The 18099-nt window shown below is 30.2% G+C and overlaps 1 protein-coding gene across 1 annotated transcript in view; it reads right to left on the bottom strand.

Annotated features, from left to right (window-relative positions):
* LOC145335154 (uncharacterized) overlaps positions 1 to 18099 on the bottom strand; it is a 97192-nt gene that overhangs the window by 40225 nt on the left and 38868 nt on the right. Inside the window, exons 11-18 of the mRNA XM_080180889.1 lie at positions 17882 to 17975; positions 14740 to 14798; positions 12044 to 12110; positions 10387 to 10440; positions 9854 to 9987; positions 9161 to 9284; positions 4671 to 4765; positions 3578 to 3600 (exon numbers count right to left, since the gene is read on the bottom strand). Of these exons, the coding sequence (XP_080037015.1) occupies positions 3578 to 3600; positions 4671 to 4765; positions 9161 to 9284; positions 9854 to 9987; positions 10387 to 10440; positions 12044 to 12110; positions 14740 to 14798; positions 17882 to 17975 (650 nt within the window). The remainder of the gene's footprint in view (positions 1 to 3577; positions 3601 to 4670; positions 4766 to 9160; positions 9285 to 9853; positions 9988 to 10386; positions 10441 to 12043; positions 12111 to 14739; positions 14799 to 17881; positions 17976 to 18099) is intronic.

The following is an 18099-nucleotide window of genomic DNA, read 5'->3' as shown; positions in this document are numbered from 1 at the left end:
GATATAAGAAGCACAGCTACTCTTTAGTTTTGAACATATTATTAAAATTAATTAATCTATAAAATGGCAATCTATTTTAAGATTAACTACTTTTTTTCTCCTTTTTGTTTAGAATTATTGTTAAGACTTCTATAATCATTGAACCAATTTGGTTCACTATTTTAGGTAAGCTTCACATATGTCATGTGATGGTTTAAAACTATTTTATTTTCATATATAATTCTTGGGATAGTTTTAAGGTATTTTTCTAGGCCCTCCAATCTCTAGTGATAGGGGTGTAATCACAAGTAATGCAATAAAAATCAAATAGAAAGCTATTATTTGTATGATTACTAAGTTTCAATAACCACTGAACCGATTGGGTTCACTATTTTATTTTCATATTTAAGTCTTGGGAAGGTTTTAAGCTATTTTTCTAAGCCCTCCAATCTTTATTTTTCATTTATCCTTGAGTAATACTTTCAATTCTTGGGATAGTTTTAAGCTATTTTTCTAGGCCCTCCAATCTCTAGTGATAGGGGTGTAATCACAAGTAATGCAATAAAAATCAAATAGAAAGCTATTATTTGTATGATTACTAAGTTTCAATAACCACTGAACCGTTTGGGTTCACTATTTTATTTTCATATTTAAGTCTTGGGAAGGTTTTAAGCTATTTTTCTAGGCCCTCCAATCTTTATTTTTCATTTATCCTTGAGTAATACTTTCAATTCATATACCATGTTGGAACTTGATTTGCAACTCTCTCTTTTTTATCTGTCTACCATTCAAGCAATGTATAGTTTAAAAATCTTGAATGGCACATCAGATTATTTTGTCTGAGAATTTTTGCTGTTTAAAACCTTGCATAAAGGAATAAGTACTATTATTGATTTTTTACTTATATAATATCATAGAGCCTAATGATTAAGAAACTAATCTTTTGAGTTCTGACAATTATGGCCACTTTCAAACACAAATACAAGTTTCAGCCATGAATCAAAAGATAATTTTAAATTTAGAGTTTTAATATATTGGAAGAATACAATAATTTTAGGAATAAACTTATCTACTTATTCCTGAATTTAAGTACAAAAGGTGATTTAGCAGGTTTGCAAACCCTGCGCAACCAACACAATAAACTGTCTGGGTTTTTTGACTCATAGCCAAAAGAGATATATTTTCTGTAAAAGAAATAATAATTTATTTCATAATTTTTCTTTTCATCATATTATTAGAGATGTTTATAATAAAATAGGATTTTTCATCCAATCTGTAAATAATGCATATGGATATTTCTAAAAATAGAAATATTGATGCTATTCTGTAATAATAGTTAATCATGCATAGATAAATCTATTTGGTTAAAATAGGATTTTTCATCCCTTCTGTAAATAATGCATATGGATATTTCTAAAAATAGAAACATTGATGCAATTCTGTAATAATAATCAATCATGCATAGATAAATCTATTGGGTTAAAATAGGATTTTTCATCCCTTCTGTAAATAATGCATATGGATATTTCTAAAAATAGAAACATTGATGCTATTCTGTAATAATAATTATTCATGCATAGATAAATCTATTGGGTTGATTTTTTTTTTTTTTTTTTTTTTTAAATATACAATAGTTAGGTCAATCTAATAATTTAAAATGTTGAAATATATCATACATAGGTTAATCTATTTGGTTAATAATTGAAAATAATATGGTCCTCCTGTTAGTTTCCTGATAAACGGGGAGCCATAAATAATATGTTATAAAAATTAATCCACCCCTACCCCACAAAAATTTGCCTCCCCCTATTTGCAGGGCTAAAATGGCAGGTGGGTAACTTAGGGGGGTTTTGTTGGTCCCTAGATAGGGCCTAGCTATAATTCTAATTGCTATAAGGGCTAATTTCTTCTATACAGCCCTCCCTGTACTCTGTACAGGTCAACACAACCAGAAGTCATGGGGGCAACTCTATGTGCAATGAGTTGCTTAGAATTATAGCTAATACTAAATAAAATCTTAGGGGGCAATGATATGTCTAAATATAGCAATAGTTATCTAATCAACTCTTATGCTGAGTAGATGACAAAGACAATAATAACAGGTAAATATCTAATCAACTCTTTTGTTGAATAGATGGCAATGACAATAATAACAGGTGGATATCTAATCAACTATTTTGTTGAATAGATGGCAATGACAATAATAACAGGTGGATATCTAATCAACTATTTTGTTGAATAGATGGCAATGACAATAATAACAGGTGGATATCTAATCAACTATTTTGTTGAATAGATGGCAATGACAATAATAACAGGTGGATATCTAATCAACTATTTTGTTGAATAGATGGCAATGACAATAATAACAGGTGGATATCTAATCAACTATTTTGTTGAATAGATGGCAATGACAGTAATAACTAAATATCTAATCAACTCTTTTGTTGAATAGAGGGCAATGACAATATTTAATAAAGTCAACTATTTGTTATCCTATCCACAATGGAAAGACTAAGACCTTATGTATATTATTCTCAATTCTGTGGAAGATTAAGCTTCAATGTATGATAATTTCAACATTTATTTAAAAGTATTGATATAAGAATATAACAATTACATACAGCAACATATTTAAACTTAAAAGTTTAGTCTAAATTATGCAGTATGTAGACAGTGCTAGGCATGTCTGATCTTTATGAAAGTTAGGCCTAGAGCTAGGCATGTCTGATCTTTATAAAAGTTAGGCCTAGACTGCGTAGTGGCATTCTTCTCATGGCTAGATCCTGGTTCTCTCTCCAACCCACTCTACTTACCCCCCCCCACTCTCTCTTTTGTCTTGCACACAAGTTTAGCCAGACTGCATAATAAAGGATAAACTTTGCAAAAATATATAAAAAATATTTTTGCATAGAATTATTCTATTACTACTAAATATTTAAAGATTTACTTTATTTAGAATATATTAGTATGAAAATATTTATCATATTTACCCCTCACATACAGCATGATATTTTAGCAAGGTAAGAGGTGGTTATACAAAATAACATGTTAAAACTTTTTTGCACACTACATAGAAAATAATGTGTAACATAAAATTTCCCCCAAAAATGTAATAGACAATTCCTGGGAGGAATTCTGTACACATTGGTAAAAAAAACTTTTTTGCATACTACATAGAAAATAATGTGTAACAAAATCAATCCAGTGGTCAGCGAGATCTCAAAAACGGACATACATACATCTACATTGCAATATAGAAAAATGTTGTCATTAGATAAATAGAATTAGATTTTTTTCATAGCAATTGACCTCACCCTTAATTCCTGGAAATGAGCATAGTCACTGGGGGAAACTGACTTTTATTTATTGGATGATTTTATAGGCCAAATATATAAATATACATCCATATGTATGTATGTATACTGAATTATATATCTTTAATGCTTTTATGTATTCAGGTATGAATAAATATTCTAAATAAAAGTAAAATTTTCAAAAATATCAAATTTTCACTCCCTTTGCCCTTAGATTATATTTTGTTTAAGTTTCGCTGATAATCAATGCAATAATTTTTAATTGATTGATTAATTTCCTGGACACCAAATTTACTTCCAACTCCTGTAATTAAGTATAAAAATTAAATAAAAAATTCTTCCATTGATCTATCCCTGTTCAGATTATTAGATTATTTTCAGATCTAATTATAAGTGATTATTTTCGATTATTCAGATTGGGTGATTAATTTTTAATTTGTTAATGGGACTGTTTTGGTTGTACTTTGTCAAAGTAAAAAGGAACGGGGCTCGGTTTAGGAAACAATAGAAATGGAGTATCGGCTATAGGAAGTCACCAAATTTTTTTAGAAGAACTCCTCAAAACCTATATTACTAATTTTTGAAACTGTATGATATCCTACGTTAATATACATTAAAAAACCTTAGACTTTTAGAAATTCAAAGAAGGATTCCTACATAATAAAATTTAGTGGTAAAGATATCCCATTGCCTTTTATCCATTCTATTATGGAAACCACGTCATTTGTATGGATTAAGATTATTTATGCATATGTATGCATTCTTATAAGGTACTATGTTCTTTTATCAGTGTAAGTTACGAAAATAGATATAAAACTACTTGGATCTTTCACCAGATTTTCATGTCTCTGATAAAGTGAAACACACAGCAGGCAAAAAATAACGATTCCCTTCTTTCACCCCCTTTACCTCATCCCTCCTACTGGATGATCGAATTGATCGATAAATGAGTTTCATGTTAGCAAGCTAAATTGACGACAAGTTTTCCCCTGTCATAATATCCATGTATATTCTAATCTACATCCATTGTTACGAAGAATTTTAGAGTTTATGATATCTACGGTAAAGGGATGCTGTGAGTATTGGTGCAAAAAATGGGGACAAATTTTAAATTGATTTGACGGGGCTGATTATTTACGTCACAAGTGAGGGGAAAGAAAAGGGAAGGAGGAAAGAAACCCCCTAGAAAAGAGATGGGGGTATGACGTCACACGCCAAAACAATTTGAAATTTGTCCCCATTTTTTGCACCAATACTCACAGCATCCGGTAAAGGTTGAAAAATCTAGGATTAACTGTAACTATTCAGATTCTTTTAATTTATGTTTTTGCTGCGCTTTTTATAGACAAAGATGTCCTCTTTAAAAAATATTACCTTGAATCTTTTGCCTCCAAAGAGTTCAGAATATGGGCCGAAGCCGGTTTCTTTGTGTAGAATATAGAACACACATGCGTTCCAATGGAAGGCCACTAGCACAGTTATCAGATATTAGTAAGTAGTTTGCATGTATGTCTTGACAAGGCAAACTTATAGGGATGAAATCAATGGAGTTTAATATGTTTTTTATTAATACACCTGATTAATACCTTTGATTGCAAGACTTTTGTCTCGAAGTCCTGGTATGTGCGTGATAATGATTTGCACCTGTTTTGGGCCAAGACATTTACCCTACTCTGAGCATATAATTTAGCAGGACTAGGTACAGTCTCTAACGTGATTAGTTATGACGCGGTTCGAACCCTTTACCTCCTAGGCTACTACAAACGTTTACAGGTATATTTCATTGAATTTTCACAGCTTATCTTTTTTCTCCATAAATCGTCGAGTTCAGGGAACAGTTTCTTAAAACATCATTTACACTCAAATTAGTAGGGATCATAATATTTTGATACTAAATATAACCAAATAAAATGAATTTAATTAGACATTTGTAAAACAATAATTTGCATGACTTAAAACCTTCTAAATACAAGAAACTATTACACTTTTTTGTTGTTGTGTTATGAACAGTATAAATTAAAGGGATAAATGCTTTATTAATATTATTTCCTTGGTATAATTAGGTTTATAAATGAAAATATTATATATTCATATAAATTTATACCTATATTTTATTGTACTGTACACAAAGAAATATTTATATTATTGTATTAAGATTTCGTATAATACTTTATTTTCTCTCGTTTGTTTTCAAAAACAAGAATTCAAAAATTGCTAAAATATATGATCTCAAAGAGATATTTGTATCAAACGTTTTTCAAAAGTACACAAATTACAACCAAATCTAAAATCAATAACAACTAGCCAAAACGCACTTTAGGCAATTGCTTTTGGCTTGAAATACGAATAGGCAAAAGGTAAATAACAAGAATAATGACTTCCAAAGTTCCCGAAAGAGTATCAAACCTTGGCTACCCTGCTAAATTCCCTTACTCAAAATTATCATCTAAATAGTTGTACGTTATATGTTTGGAATCTTAGCCACTCAATAAATTTGTTGTCAGGGTAGAATATGCATAAAACGGAATCAAAGATCCTAAAACAATGCATTTTTTAAAAGCATAACAAAAATAACAATGTTCAAAAGAAGCGTATCAACAACAAATTAATAATTAGTATATTATGGTTATATTAGGATGAATTGAAAATACTACATTCTCTTAGCTCGATAAGTTTTCTATCAATTTCTAATCATAATCTTTAAAAATCTGCAAAGAAATAAAAAAGATTTAGTTAATCTTACTAACTTTACTAAGCACTAAAAGGCTGGATTATAAATTTTGTCTCCTTTTAATATTTAAGTATATCAAAAGCAATTTTTCCTATATTATGCAGTAACATAAATATTTTTGTGTTGGCCAATCTAATTAGAAAATTGTCCAGGGACCACCACGGATACAGGGATTGGAAAATTAAAGATAAAATACAATGAGCCTAATTTATAATGGTGCAACATATTGTTTTGAAACTTAATAGTATTATAAAAAAAGAATATAAAAATATTAATTTACAAATTTTATGTAATATATTTATGACACTCTCTTTTTGTAAAACTAATCTTTTGTTATTTCATCACTCCTTTGAATAAATGTATAAATAGAATAATTATCAAATCAACTAATACTGAAAGAAGGTTCTATTAGTGATGACCTTAAGATGTTACAATGATACGTAAGTATTTATATCCCACTCTCCTCCTTCAATAGTTTTACCTGTGATATCTCCTCCCTTTTAATAACCATTAAAAAAATACCTTTGACAATAAAATTTGCTTCACCCCCTAGTAAATACAAATAAATCTTATGATTGTACATTTCTATGTTCGTAGAAAAACTGGATGTATTTCGATGCTAGACATATCTTCATGTCCTAGAATAGTGTACTTTTATCAAAAATATATTGGAAGACATTCTTACTTTAAAATATTTAAAATCATTGTAGTTACAATCATCCCTTTTTTCTTACAAATTGACATAAAAAGTTAATATAACTTTTAGCGATAGGATTATTTAAGTAGGATTATTTTAAAATGATAAGAAGGAATGACTAGTATTTTTTCTTTTAAATAGGTAAAATAAAATTCTTTTCAAACAAGTATGAAACTTTTCTCAGATTTTTTTTATCATGTATGTAATCTAATTAAAAACATAAAGTAGATGAGAAAAAGAGTGAAAAAGAAAAAAAGACATGAAAAAGGTAAAATATGATCCAGAAATAAGTGAAATACTCTAATGTCCTTTCCAATTGAGCAAATGGGTTTTCATACATAAATCCTACAACATAAATATAAAGTTGTTCCAAATAAAAGATTACTAAAAACCTTTTTGTAAAATATAGATAAAGCTATATATAACGTTTAACATATACATATTTATTAGCTATTAGATTTTCTCTCTTTTTCTCTCTTCCCATTTATACATCTCTAACTCTCAATCTTTCTCATTCTTTTTTCTCTTTTATTTTCTTTCTCTTGATAAAGTAATCAGAAACTATATAAAAATCTTTCCTCCTTTCAGAATTGAATAGTCTAAATCAAGATAAAATACAGGGCTCGGCAGACTCGCGTCTTCACAAATATGCCTGAAATTAAAACCCGTTTAAAAGCTTCGAAAATTATTTAAAAAGTGGAATTGTTATATTTGGGTCAGGTTTAGACTGATTTTTAAAATTGTAAAAGGTCTACGAGGCTTTCATGCGTCTGACACGCGGCTGCCGAGCCCTGATGAAATAAAGGTATACGGTAATTTATGTACATCATACATATTAATTTAAAATTTTGTATTAATGAGTTTTCTAAATACAAGAATAAAGATAACATAAAGAACAAAGAGCGAAAAAAAAATTTAAAATAAGAAGACACCGAATAACCTATTATGAATATCAGTATTATATAATTTCATAACTCGTCACTCACCATTAAGCTATTATTTCAACGCTTGGCAGCCGAACACACATTTAGCCGCATCTAAGTAAACATCTTTCAGCCGCCATTATGTCAACAATCCCCAGCATAGCCGCATTATTATTTGGCATTGAGAAGCCGTTACCGCAAAAACAGACAGGCATAAAAAACATTTTGATTTTATTGCAGCCGTTTGGTAGTATTTTTCTGATCTTTCATCATATTATGAGTGGAAAATATTGAGGGAAAGAAAAACACTTTTATAAATATAATTATTATTTTCATACTATGCTATGTCTTTTACTATGAGCTATAGTTGAAAACAAAATAAATGGTGTGTACTTCATAAAACTCTTGTCCGTATGTCTGTCTATATTTATTAGTCTTAAATATATCTGAGTTAATCATGAGCAGCTTATTATCAGCTCTGATCTTTGTGATATCTTACATACCAACATAAATCCTACATCTTTATAAATAGTACTAGTGTCTAGTATACGCCCCTAGAGGCCCCTATTTCTTTGCAATTTATGTTAAGATCAGATGTTTACCCTACGGACGCTAGGCGGCGATAGAAATTTATTTTTTAAATTTTTGAATATCACACCCAAAAAAGACCTTCCTAGGATCTATGAAAAGCTACACCGATGGAGAACCATATTTGTTCAGCGGTTAGCAAGAACCCTTTGTAAAACAAACAAGGATGACAACATCCATAAAAGCGAAGCTCTGAAACGGTAGGACAAACGGACATTAACACTTGTGTAATGTCAGAACTGAATAATCAGAATGCGAATGCATAAGAGTCAAAGCAAAGTTGTAAGTAAATTTGTTGAAAAACTGCTTGATACAGGATAATGATTATGGACATACTTACATTTTTAGGACTTGTTTATAGAGTTGCTTCGCTTATAATATTGTACTTTGTTGTCCCAGGAATCAGTATACCAAAAATCAGACCAATCAAATAATTAGGTCACATACAAATTTGTTGTTAAAAATGTAAAAAAAATCAACATGTTTAAAATGGACGTACGGACATTCTGGTAATGATTATAGAGTTGCTACGCTTTCTAACTCGTACCTAACTATTACAGGAATCACCATGCAAAATTTAAAATCGATAGGACAATTCTAACATGCCTAAATTAACGAAAAAAAACTATTTAAAAAAGTAAAAAAATCAACATGTTTAAAACGAACGTACGGACATTTTGGTAATGATTATAGAGTTGCTACGCTTTCTAACTCGTACCTAACTACTAAAGGAATCACCATGCAAAATTTGAAATCGATAGGACAATTCCAACATGTCTAAATTAACGAAAAAAGCTATCCGTTACGGACGGACGTACGGACGGACCAACCCTAATTATAGAAAAGCTTCGCTTTTAAAAACACACAGAGTTCCTGTTACTATTACGTTATGATTTGAATTTAAAAATGTAATATCTGCTCGTGCCTAAAAGATAATGAACAAGACTACAAATTCTAAAAAGGTTTGGATAGTTTGTGTGTCGTTCAGTTTTATCCAGAAACTGCCAGAATCTGTAGATTTTAACCAGTCTGCATACTCGTAACATGGACTACAAAATAACAAATTAGGATGGAATAAAAACCAGGGCTCTGCAGCCGCGCGTCAGCCGCGACTAAGCCTAAAATTTGAATCCGTTTGAAAATAAAAAAAAAAGAAAGAGATTGTCATATTTGGTTTAGGTTTAGACTTCCAGCTGCTTTTTTAAAATTGTAAAAGGTAGATTTGAATGAGGCTTACAGGCGGCCAACATGCGGCTACCGAGCCCTAATAAAACGGTGGAAAACAATTTGATATTTCAAACACTTGTTAATCTGGAGAATTTGTCCAGAAATAATATTTATGTTTTATTTCGATAATTCTAAACTGTTAACAGCAAAAAGTAAATATTTATCATTTTGAATACTAGAACTTTTAAGTTTTCTAAAGATTTCATAAAATTCGTTCCAGCTGAATGTGTGAAGACACACGTTTCTAGGCGCCAAAGATATTTTGAGGGGGTAGTATATTTTTTTTTATAAATTAACCACGTTAAATTAGGAATAATTCTACATATAATGTCATTTTTATAAATCTATTAACAAAAGTAAAACTAAATCAACCCAGAAACTAAAATGTCACCTGAAAGTGTAAGGACAAGTATAGAAAGTCCAGTGGAAGTAGACAGAGCATGTCAATATAGAAAGTTGTTGAGTTCATGTAATGTTGGCGCAGCTTGGTAGAGTCAGTCTGCAGCACACCATCCTCCAGGTAGGCTACAAAATAAATCAGGTATTGGTTGTCTGGCGATCTCTGCAGAACTTTCGGGCATAAAATTTAAACAAAATCGTTATGAATACAGTATGTAGTTATATAATATTGTACCTTGTTTTCCTATGAATCATTATTCCAAAACTCAAATAAATAGAATAATCTCACTATGCAAAAAGTTGTTGAAAAAAGTACGGGCTTTCTGATAACGATTATAGAATTGCTACGCTTCCTAAATTGTATCTCACTGTTATAGGAATCAACATACAAAGTTTGAAATCAATGAGACAATTCTCACATTTCTAAATAACGAAATGAGCTAACCGTTACGGACATATGTACGTACTGGCCCTAACTATAGAAAAGCTTTAATTTAAATAAAAATAAAAATGAAATTTTACTACCTGTTCTAAAATGTATGAGAATGTCCATGAGGTAGATTAAATCAGCTAAATAATCTAAAATAAATTAAAAATATATTAAAATAAAAAAATATTAAGATGACAATAATTATAATTTCTATAGCAAAGCTACTCTAAAGATTAAGCCTAAATTAATTCTGCGAGTTAATGCAGGGATCAAAAGGAGTAAGACAATGGCCGATAAATTGGTGTACATCCCCAATTTTTATACACAAAATCATCCCTTCTGTAGATAAAATTAGATGTTGTAACGTTTGAACACTTAACTTAATAAACCAACCAATCACAATTTACAAGTCCCCAAAGTTGTTAAGCCAACGAATAAGAGAACGGCATTATAAAACTTTGGGGACCAGTGTAATAAAATACCCATTGTTCCCTCTCTTTCTGGAGGGAATGCTATCCAAAGAATTCGACACACACAACAATATCATAGTACAAAAAGTCCAGTGGAGTTAAATAACAGAGAAAAACTTCATAAATACTCATAGATCAACTGTGTATAATGTATATACCCTATTTTATTTCTTGAATACATCCATGAGGACGTTAGGGGGTGACCCGATGGGCGTACGGACATTTCTTAATTTAACATTATCATCGCTTAAAAAACACATATATTTTAGTTACTTTTTTTCGTGTTTTTCAATGTGAAATTTACCCTACTATTTAACATTATCATAAGTGTTAAATAAACATAATAAATTAATACTTGTCAAAGAAAAAATGTTATTAATACTTGCTAAATATGATAAAATATGATATTTGGTGAGTAGAGATAATTAATTTAATTTTCTTTTAATACCTAACCTTTCAAATAATTAGACATTTTATAATCATAACTACACCACTCCTGAACAACTTCAAGAAACAATTTCATTTTTTTTTCTTTAACAAACTTATGATGGTCGACAATCTAAAGTGACTTATAAAGTAAACCTTGCATATTCACGTTGCCTATAACTGTCTAAAATTTTGACACATCCTTAATTCAAAATTGAGGGGTCAGACAACTATGGGCGTGTGTTTAACCCCTTAATTTTTCTAGTGAAGTGGATACACCTCTTTTCTTAACGTCTCTGCCAAAGACGTCCAAGGGAGGGGGGTAAAGTGGGGATTCCCCCCCCTCCTCATTTAAAATTTACCCCTACCCTAGAGGTGCCGTAGGCACCCCCAACCATTTAGGAGGGGGTATTTTTAATACTAAATATTTAATGAAATTTTAATTACCCCCCCAAAAAAATTTACCCCCCCCCCCCAAAAAAAAAAAGCTTGGACGCCCCTGGTCTCTGCAGTAAAGATTCAAAATGAAAATACATTTTAAGGATCCAAATTTAGTTAAGGCAGAGTGTGGTTGTATGAGGTATAGACTGTGTAAAACTTTGCTTAATTTATAGAAAGTTTCAGCAATTTGGCGATATGTAAAGCTTATACAAATATTACTTTTGAATATTCTAATAGGGTCACAGAATGCTCGTCTGATGGACAGACATTATTGTAGACTAGTAATTTGCAGAAAATTTATAAAACTTTTCCTATGACTATAAAAATATTTTGTATTTATTTAGAAGTAACTTTTTTATCTATCCATTTATTTATCCATAATTCTGAGAAAAAATATACCTAATAAAATAATTACCTAATGGAAACCAAATAAATAATGTATCAGAAGAAATCTCCAGAAATGCTGTTCTGAATATTATCACCTAAACAAAAATAACTTTCATATCATCAGCCAAACTTACAAATAAAATAAAAACATTAACCCAAAATTTCAGAAGAAAAAAAACATTCACATAGAGATATGAAAATGGGCAATAAATTCCTTCCACTCAACAAAAATTTTTCATAGTACTTCAAATCTTTTGTATTCGTTTGCTTCTCCCCAACTTAAAACCATGGAAACTATTGTTTATTTTAAGGCCATTCTTAATGGTAAAATGAATCATCTAATCAATACCTCGAACGCTACACTATGCTTATCTCTTGGAAGCAGCGAGTAAGTGAGTCAGTTAGATTGTCTTTGAGGGATAATCATACTTTTAAAGATGCTTAGCACATAAAAATTTAGGAAAGATAAGATAAGATAGGAAATAAATGTTGATGAAGATTAAATTCCCTAACAATGTTATGGATGTGTGTTCTGGGCTAATAGCATTCATTATGGTTTTTTTATTTAATGAAAACTTTATTAGAAAAGTCAATTAAAGAATCAAAAAAGTTTCAGATTCAAAGTTGTTTCTTGATATTTTTCTCCCTGAAATCTTAATTAGAATAAACATTATTCTTTAATTATATGTTTTAGGAATATACTATGCTCTAATGTTGTAGGTATACTAACGGCTGCGCCGCTAAGAGCTTTGATAGGTGGTAGATAATAGCTTAAAATTATCCAAAGACATAATTTTGAAAAAAAATTTGGTAAAGTTTAAGGTTTAAAAAAAATGATGTGATATACATAGTATAGTATAGTAAATGATATATAGTATAGTAAATTATATAGTATTGTAAAAATACTAAGCATGCAACTTATTACTCTTACTTTTTACTTTAAACATAACCATCGACTAGAGGCCTCTATGGACACTTTAGGTGGGGAGGTCCACCACCCTCCCACTTAGTTTTAAAATTAAAGAAAAAGAAAAAACATTTTTTTTTTTTTGGGGGGGGGGGGGTGGGAATTTTTCTCCAGGGAAGTAATTCGTAACCTTACCCAAAATAGGTTTAAAACTTTCAGGACAGATGAAAAGCTTAGCTGTAAATTAGATATACAGACAGACAGACTCATAAACATCCTCAGACATCCTGTTACTTTATGAAAGGACTCATATTTTCAAAAAAATATTTTTTTTATGTGAAATATAAAATATACATGTTTTTTGAAGAAAATAAAAAAAAATATTATGCAAAATGTGTTATGTAAAGAGGCATATCAAGAAAATATGGATGTAAGCTTAATCCCAAAATGGCAGTATCATTTTCTTCTGATATGAGGCTTGTTCAGTCTATAGTTAGGGTCTTAAAAAATATATTGTTATATTCTAAATATGAATTGAATAGGGCAATATTATTTTCATCTGAATTAGGGCTGGTTATTTTATAGTTAGGGCATTGGAAGATATATTATTTTAAATATGATTTGAAAATGGCAGTATTATTTTCTATTTCTATAGAGTTAGGACTGTAAAAGATAAATTGTTTAATTTTAAAATCTGAATGTAGTAGTTCCTGTTTTTTTAGCAGGTATAGTTAGCAGATATATTGTTAAATTTTCTGGGTTTTTTATCGAAAAATGTCTATCTATTTGTTAAGTTTTCATGTTTTTTTTATTAGCTTTTTGCGGCGTTAACTTTATAATATCTGTGTGTGTATTTGTAGTAGGTATTTAGAATCTTTTGCGCTAATCCCATTGCAACAAAACAAAACAAACAGAAAATGAGCTGCTCATACTTTTCAGTATAATCTTGCAAGGAAAGTATGAAGCATTAAAAGTTTATAATATTTCATATAGAAAGAGAAGAAGGGTAGAATAAGACAGGTAAAAAAAGGAAAAGGGAAAAAGGTAAGCAAGAGAAATTACATCGAATGTTTTTTGTCCGCATGATCTGGCTAATGACTGTAATGATTTCAGGAAAGACATATTAAGGTCCTTTGCAAGTCTCAATCTAATTTTTCAGATAAAATATTAGATGTTCCTAGAGGCTATGATTGCATCCGATAGTAAAGTATATTAAGACAGTTGATGTAGGTCTGTGCTTAAGTTTATAAGTATGGTAAGTTGTTGTCAATTCTACAATTTTCACAAATATATAAAATTGGTCCATGTCAGGTTTTAGTCTATTAAGGCTTCTCCATCACAACGCAATGATAACAGATACAACAAGATAACATGCTAAATTGCAGATTTTGTTGTTTTATTACAACAACTTAAAATATTATTCCCTTTTGAGCTGTGAGATTGCAATACATATTGTTGTTGCAGATTTCATCAATTTTGTTTAAATGGCACATTTAATATTTTCACATATTTTAGATATTTTTGAAAGTTGATGGTTTATAAACATAACTACTAAATATAGAAATTAATATAGTGTTATTAGTAACATGACCAATGACATGTTTTCAGCTATTTAACAGCTGAATCTAGAAATTGAAAATATTAGCATCATGTCAGCTGAGCTGCAGTCATTATTCAGCTGCTATATGGATGTGCCCCAATTATTTTTGTTAGTATTAGTGAGCACAGCACCCATAAACCCTACCCCTAGATACGTCACAAGCCATATCTACAACATATGCGTCGAAATTTTGTCCAAATGATAAAATGTAACTTACCCAAAAATTATACAAGAATGCCAGAGAAACGACTACCGACCAGTAGTAAACCAAACCACCTAAATAAAATGTATATAAGCTACGCTTCTTTGGTCCCAGATGGTTTTCACGAGACATACAGGAAGATAAACAATTATTCCCTCCAATTTTCAATTTTACATCATTAATTATTAATTAGTTTACTGTTTGCTATGCCTTTAACCAAGGGACGCTGTATTGTAAGAGTCAGAGAGGGGCTAGAAAAATAGCATAAAGCCATTCCAAGCCTTATATCTGAAAATATAATGGCCTAAAACCATTTCAGGAGCAATGTAGTGAAGCTTCCTAAAATAGAGAATTTTATCGGTTAAGTAGAGATCTTAAGCTTCAGACAAAAAAACCTTGATACTTTATACAATAGTATTGCAAATTTCCAAAAAATAGTAAGTCGTGCAATCAAGGGGTACTAAATAAATCATATGTTAAAAAAATGGTCAAAATCCCCACAATCCGTCAAACTCCAAAAGGAAATTCTAGCAGACATTGGCTGATTTAGAGAGTATGTATCTAAATGATATCTATTTTTTAAATCTATGTATATTAAAGATATTTGACATTTAATAGCCTGGTAATTAATTAGGTCGACTATAATCCTTTAGACGACCAACCATCTTTTTGATATATGAAATTTTGATGGGTGTAGGCCATCGTTTTTAATATATTAGAGTAGCTATTCTTGTAACATAGTTTCTTTACATAAAATATAAAACAAAGTTGTTGAACAATTTATCATACAATTTTAGGACAAGAAAATAATAGTGTTTACTTAACAACACACAAAATCAACTATACTGAGGACGATTGATTATATTTACGACATATTAAAATTTCTTGAAAATCCACCGATCGCCGACTGTTGCGCCATCTTAATTTATGTTTTATGGGTCTAATTCAGATTTAATTTTCAAAAGAAGTTGTATCAACTTTTTTTTTTATAGCTAGCCGGTTCTTTTAGTAAGTAGTAGATGTAAAATTTTTCATAGAATTCAAATATGCAATCGGTTTTTTTGTAGACCTCTTATTTTTTAAGTAATTTAAGTTTTTTAAAAAAATAATTAAGTCGGTTTTAAGGTACTAAAACGCAACAAAATAAAAGAAGAAAATGGTCAGTAAGAACAAAAATAGTAAGATCTTTAATTTGACACCTTACTTTTAAAATTCTGTTGAGTAATTATTGAAAAAATCTATTTTTTTAACCTCGGTATAATAAAAACTTTAGACCTAAATATTTTCTCAAACAGACATAAAAAACATGGGTTCATATATACCATTAGAATCAGAAAAATATTACGAATCCATTGTAAGCAAAATTGAAAAAAATTTAAAAATTAAAAAATTACAGAAATGGCCAATTATTTTTTTTGTTCAGACAACACTATTGTTTTCCCTTTTTTACCCCCTCTTTACCCCCTCTTTACCCCCTTCCCATTTTTATACTCAATTGAAGAATTAAGACGTTGCCTGTACAACATAATATGATATTTTCATATAATTCCTTTTATTGTAGTTTATATACTATATTGTAAACTTTTTTTTTCAATTTTGCTTACAATGGATTCGTAATATTTTTCTGATTCTAATGGTATATATGAACCCATATTTTTTTATTTGTGAAATAATAAAATTAAGTTCAAAGTTTTTATTCTCGTGGGTTTAAAAAAATCGATTTTTTCAATAATTACCTGACAGAATTGAAAAAGTAAGGTGTCAAATTAAAGATCTTACTATTTTTGTTCATAATGACCATTTTCTTTCTTTTTTTTGTTGCATTTTAGTACCTTAAAATCGACTTAATTTTTTTTTTTTTAAACTTAAATTACTTAAAAAATAAGAGGTCTACAAAAAAACCGATTGCATATCTGAATTGTATGAAAAATTTTACATCTACTACTTACTAAAAGAACCGGCTAGCTATAAAAAAAATAGTTGATACACCTTCTTTTAGATATTTCAATATTCCTAGCGGTAATGCAATAACGTCTGAAATATTTTGCATTGTTTCAAAGTAAATATAGTGAAGGATAATTATGTAAACATTGGAAGCGCAGCATCATCAACGCTAGGATCTTTACATATGGTTTCAAAGTTTCATATAGTCGTAACTCCGCCATAAAAAAATTGCGCACATTAAACCCACAAATAAAAACAAGGTATACACATTCTTGATTATTTGCCATTTCTAATTATATTTACTTAAAATATCATGAAGACTTAACCAGACGTTTGAAAAAGGGGTTGTATCTACCCCCCTGGCAAAATTAGGTTGGTGGATACACCCCCTCATATGTTTATCCTCCTACACACCCCTTGATAATGATAAAATTCAACAATCTTCTGAAACCGACAAAGAGATGTCACGCAAAAAAAGTCACATCCTCTAAAAATTTAAGTGTGGAATATAAAAAAAATTGCGTGCCTCGCGCGTCATCTTACAAGGCATACGACCCTCTTGTCTGAATCACATCCCCTAAAGCAACCCCGTACCCCTTCCCCCCCACCGATTATGCTTTAAGGAGGGGTTGTAAAAATTTTTGGATGCGCTTCGTGACCCCCCTAACTGGTAAAAAACCTTTGCACGCCACTGGGTTTCTCACTCCTTTTATTTCCTCAGATTTATTGTCAACAGCACTACTGCACTTTTTAGATATTTTGTTGTTGTTGTAAATTTTGCTTTAATTTTTGTTAGACTCAAAATACTTATATAATATATGCAATATTTGTTAATTTTATTTCTTGTAAAGAATGTACAAGAATTTACGGCATAGCAGCTCTGCAAGTTGCAATGGTTATAGGATATACATGGAAGGGAAAAATTTGTAATCAATTCAACTTGCTAAAATAGACCTCATTTAATGGTCAGTTTGTTCATCCATTAGAAGAGGAGATGATGAAATCAATTTATGGTAATGACTATAGAGTTGCTACTCTTTTTGGCTATTACAGGAATCATCAAGCAGTGTTAGAAATCGGCCGAACAATTCTAACATGCCCAAATTAACAATAAGAGATATCAATTACGGACAGACAGACAGACAAACGTATATTAGAAAGCTTCGCTTTTAAAGAATAGAATTTCATTAGCATTAAAGATAAAGATTCTAACCTGAAGGATCAAAGACAAATGTCCACCTGCATCCTCTGCCGTCCTTACCACCGCGTTTTCGAGATCTTTCCCCAGCCCAAGGGTCCAATCGCAGCTAAAAAATTACAATTCATCTAAATACTAGTATATAAAGCCTGCAGAAAATTCACCGCTCTATCTGATGATGACAGCAACAAGTAGACCAAATACCCCAACTTTAAGGCCTCCAGCTTCAATAA

The sequence above is a fragment of the Acartia tonsa genome, chromosome 2 (genome assembly GCF_053477335.1).
Source record: "Acartia tonsa isolate MP-2025a chromosome 2, ASM5347733v1, whole genome shotgun sequence".
NCBI lineage: Eukaryota > Metazoa > Arthropoda > Copepoda > Calanoida > Acartiidae > Acartia > Acartia tonsa.
This window is presented reverse-complemented; position numbering and strand designations above follow the sequence as displayed.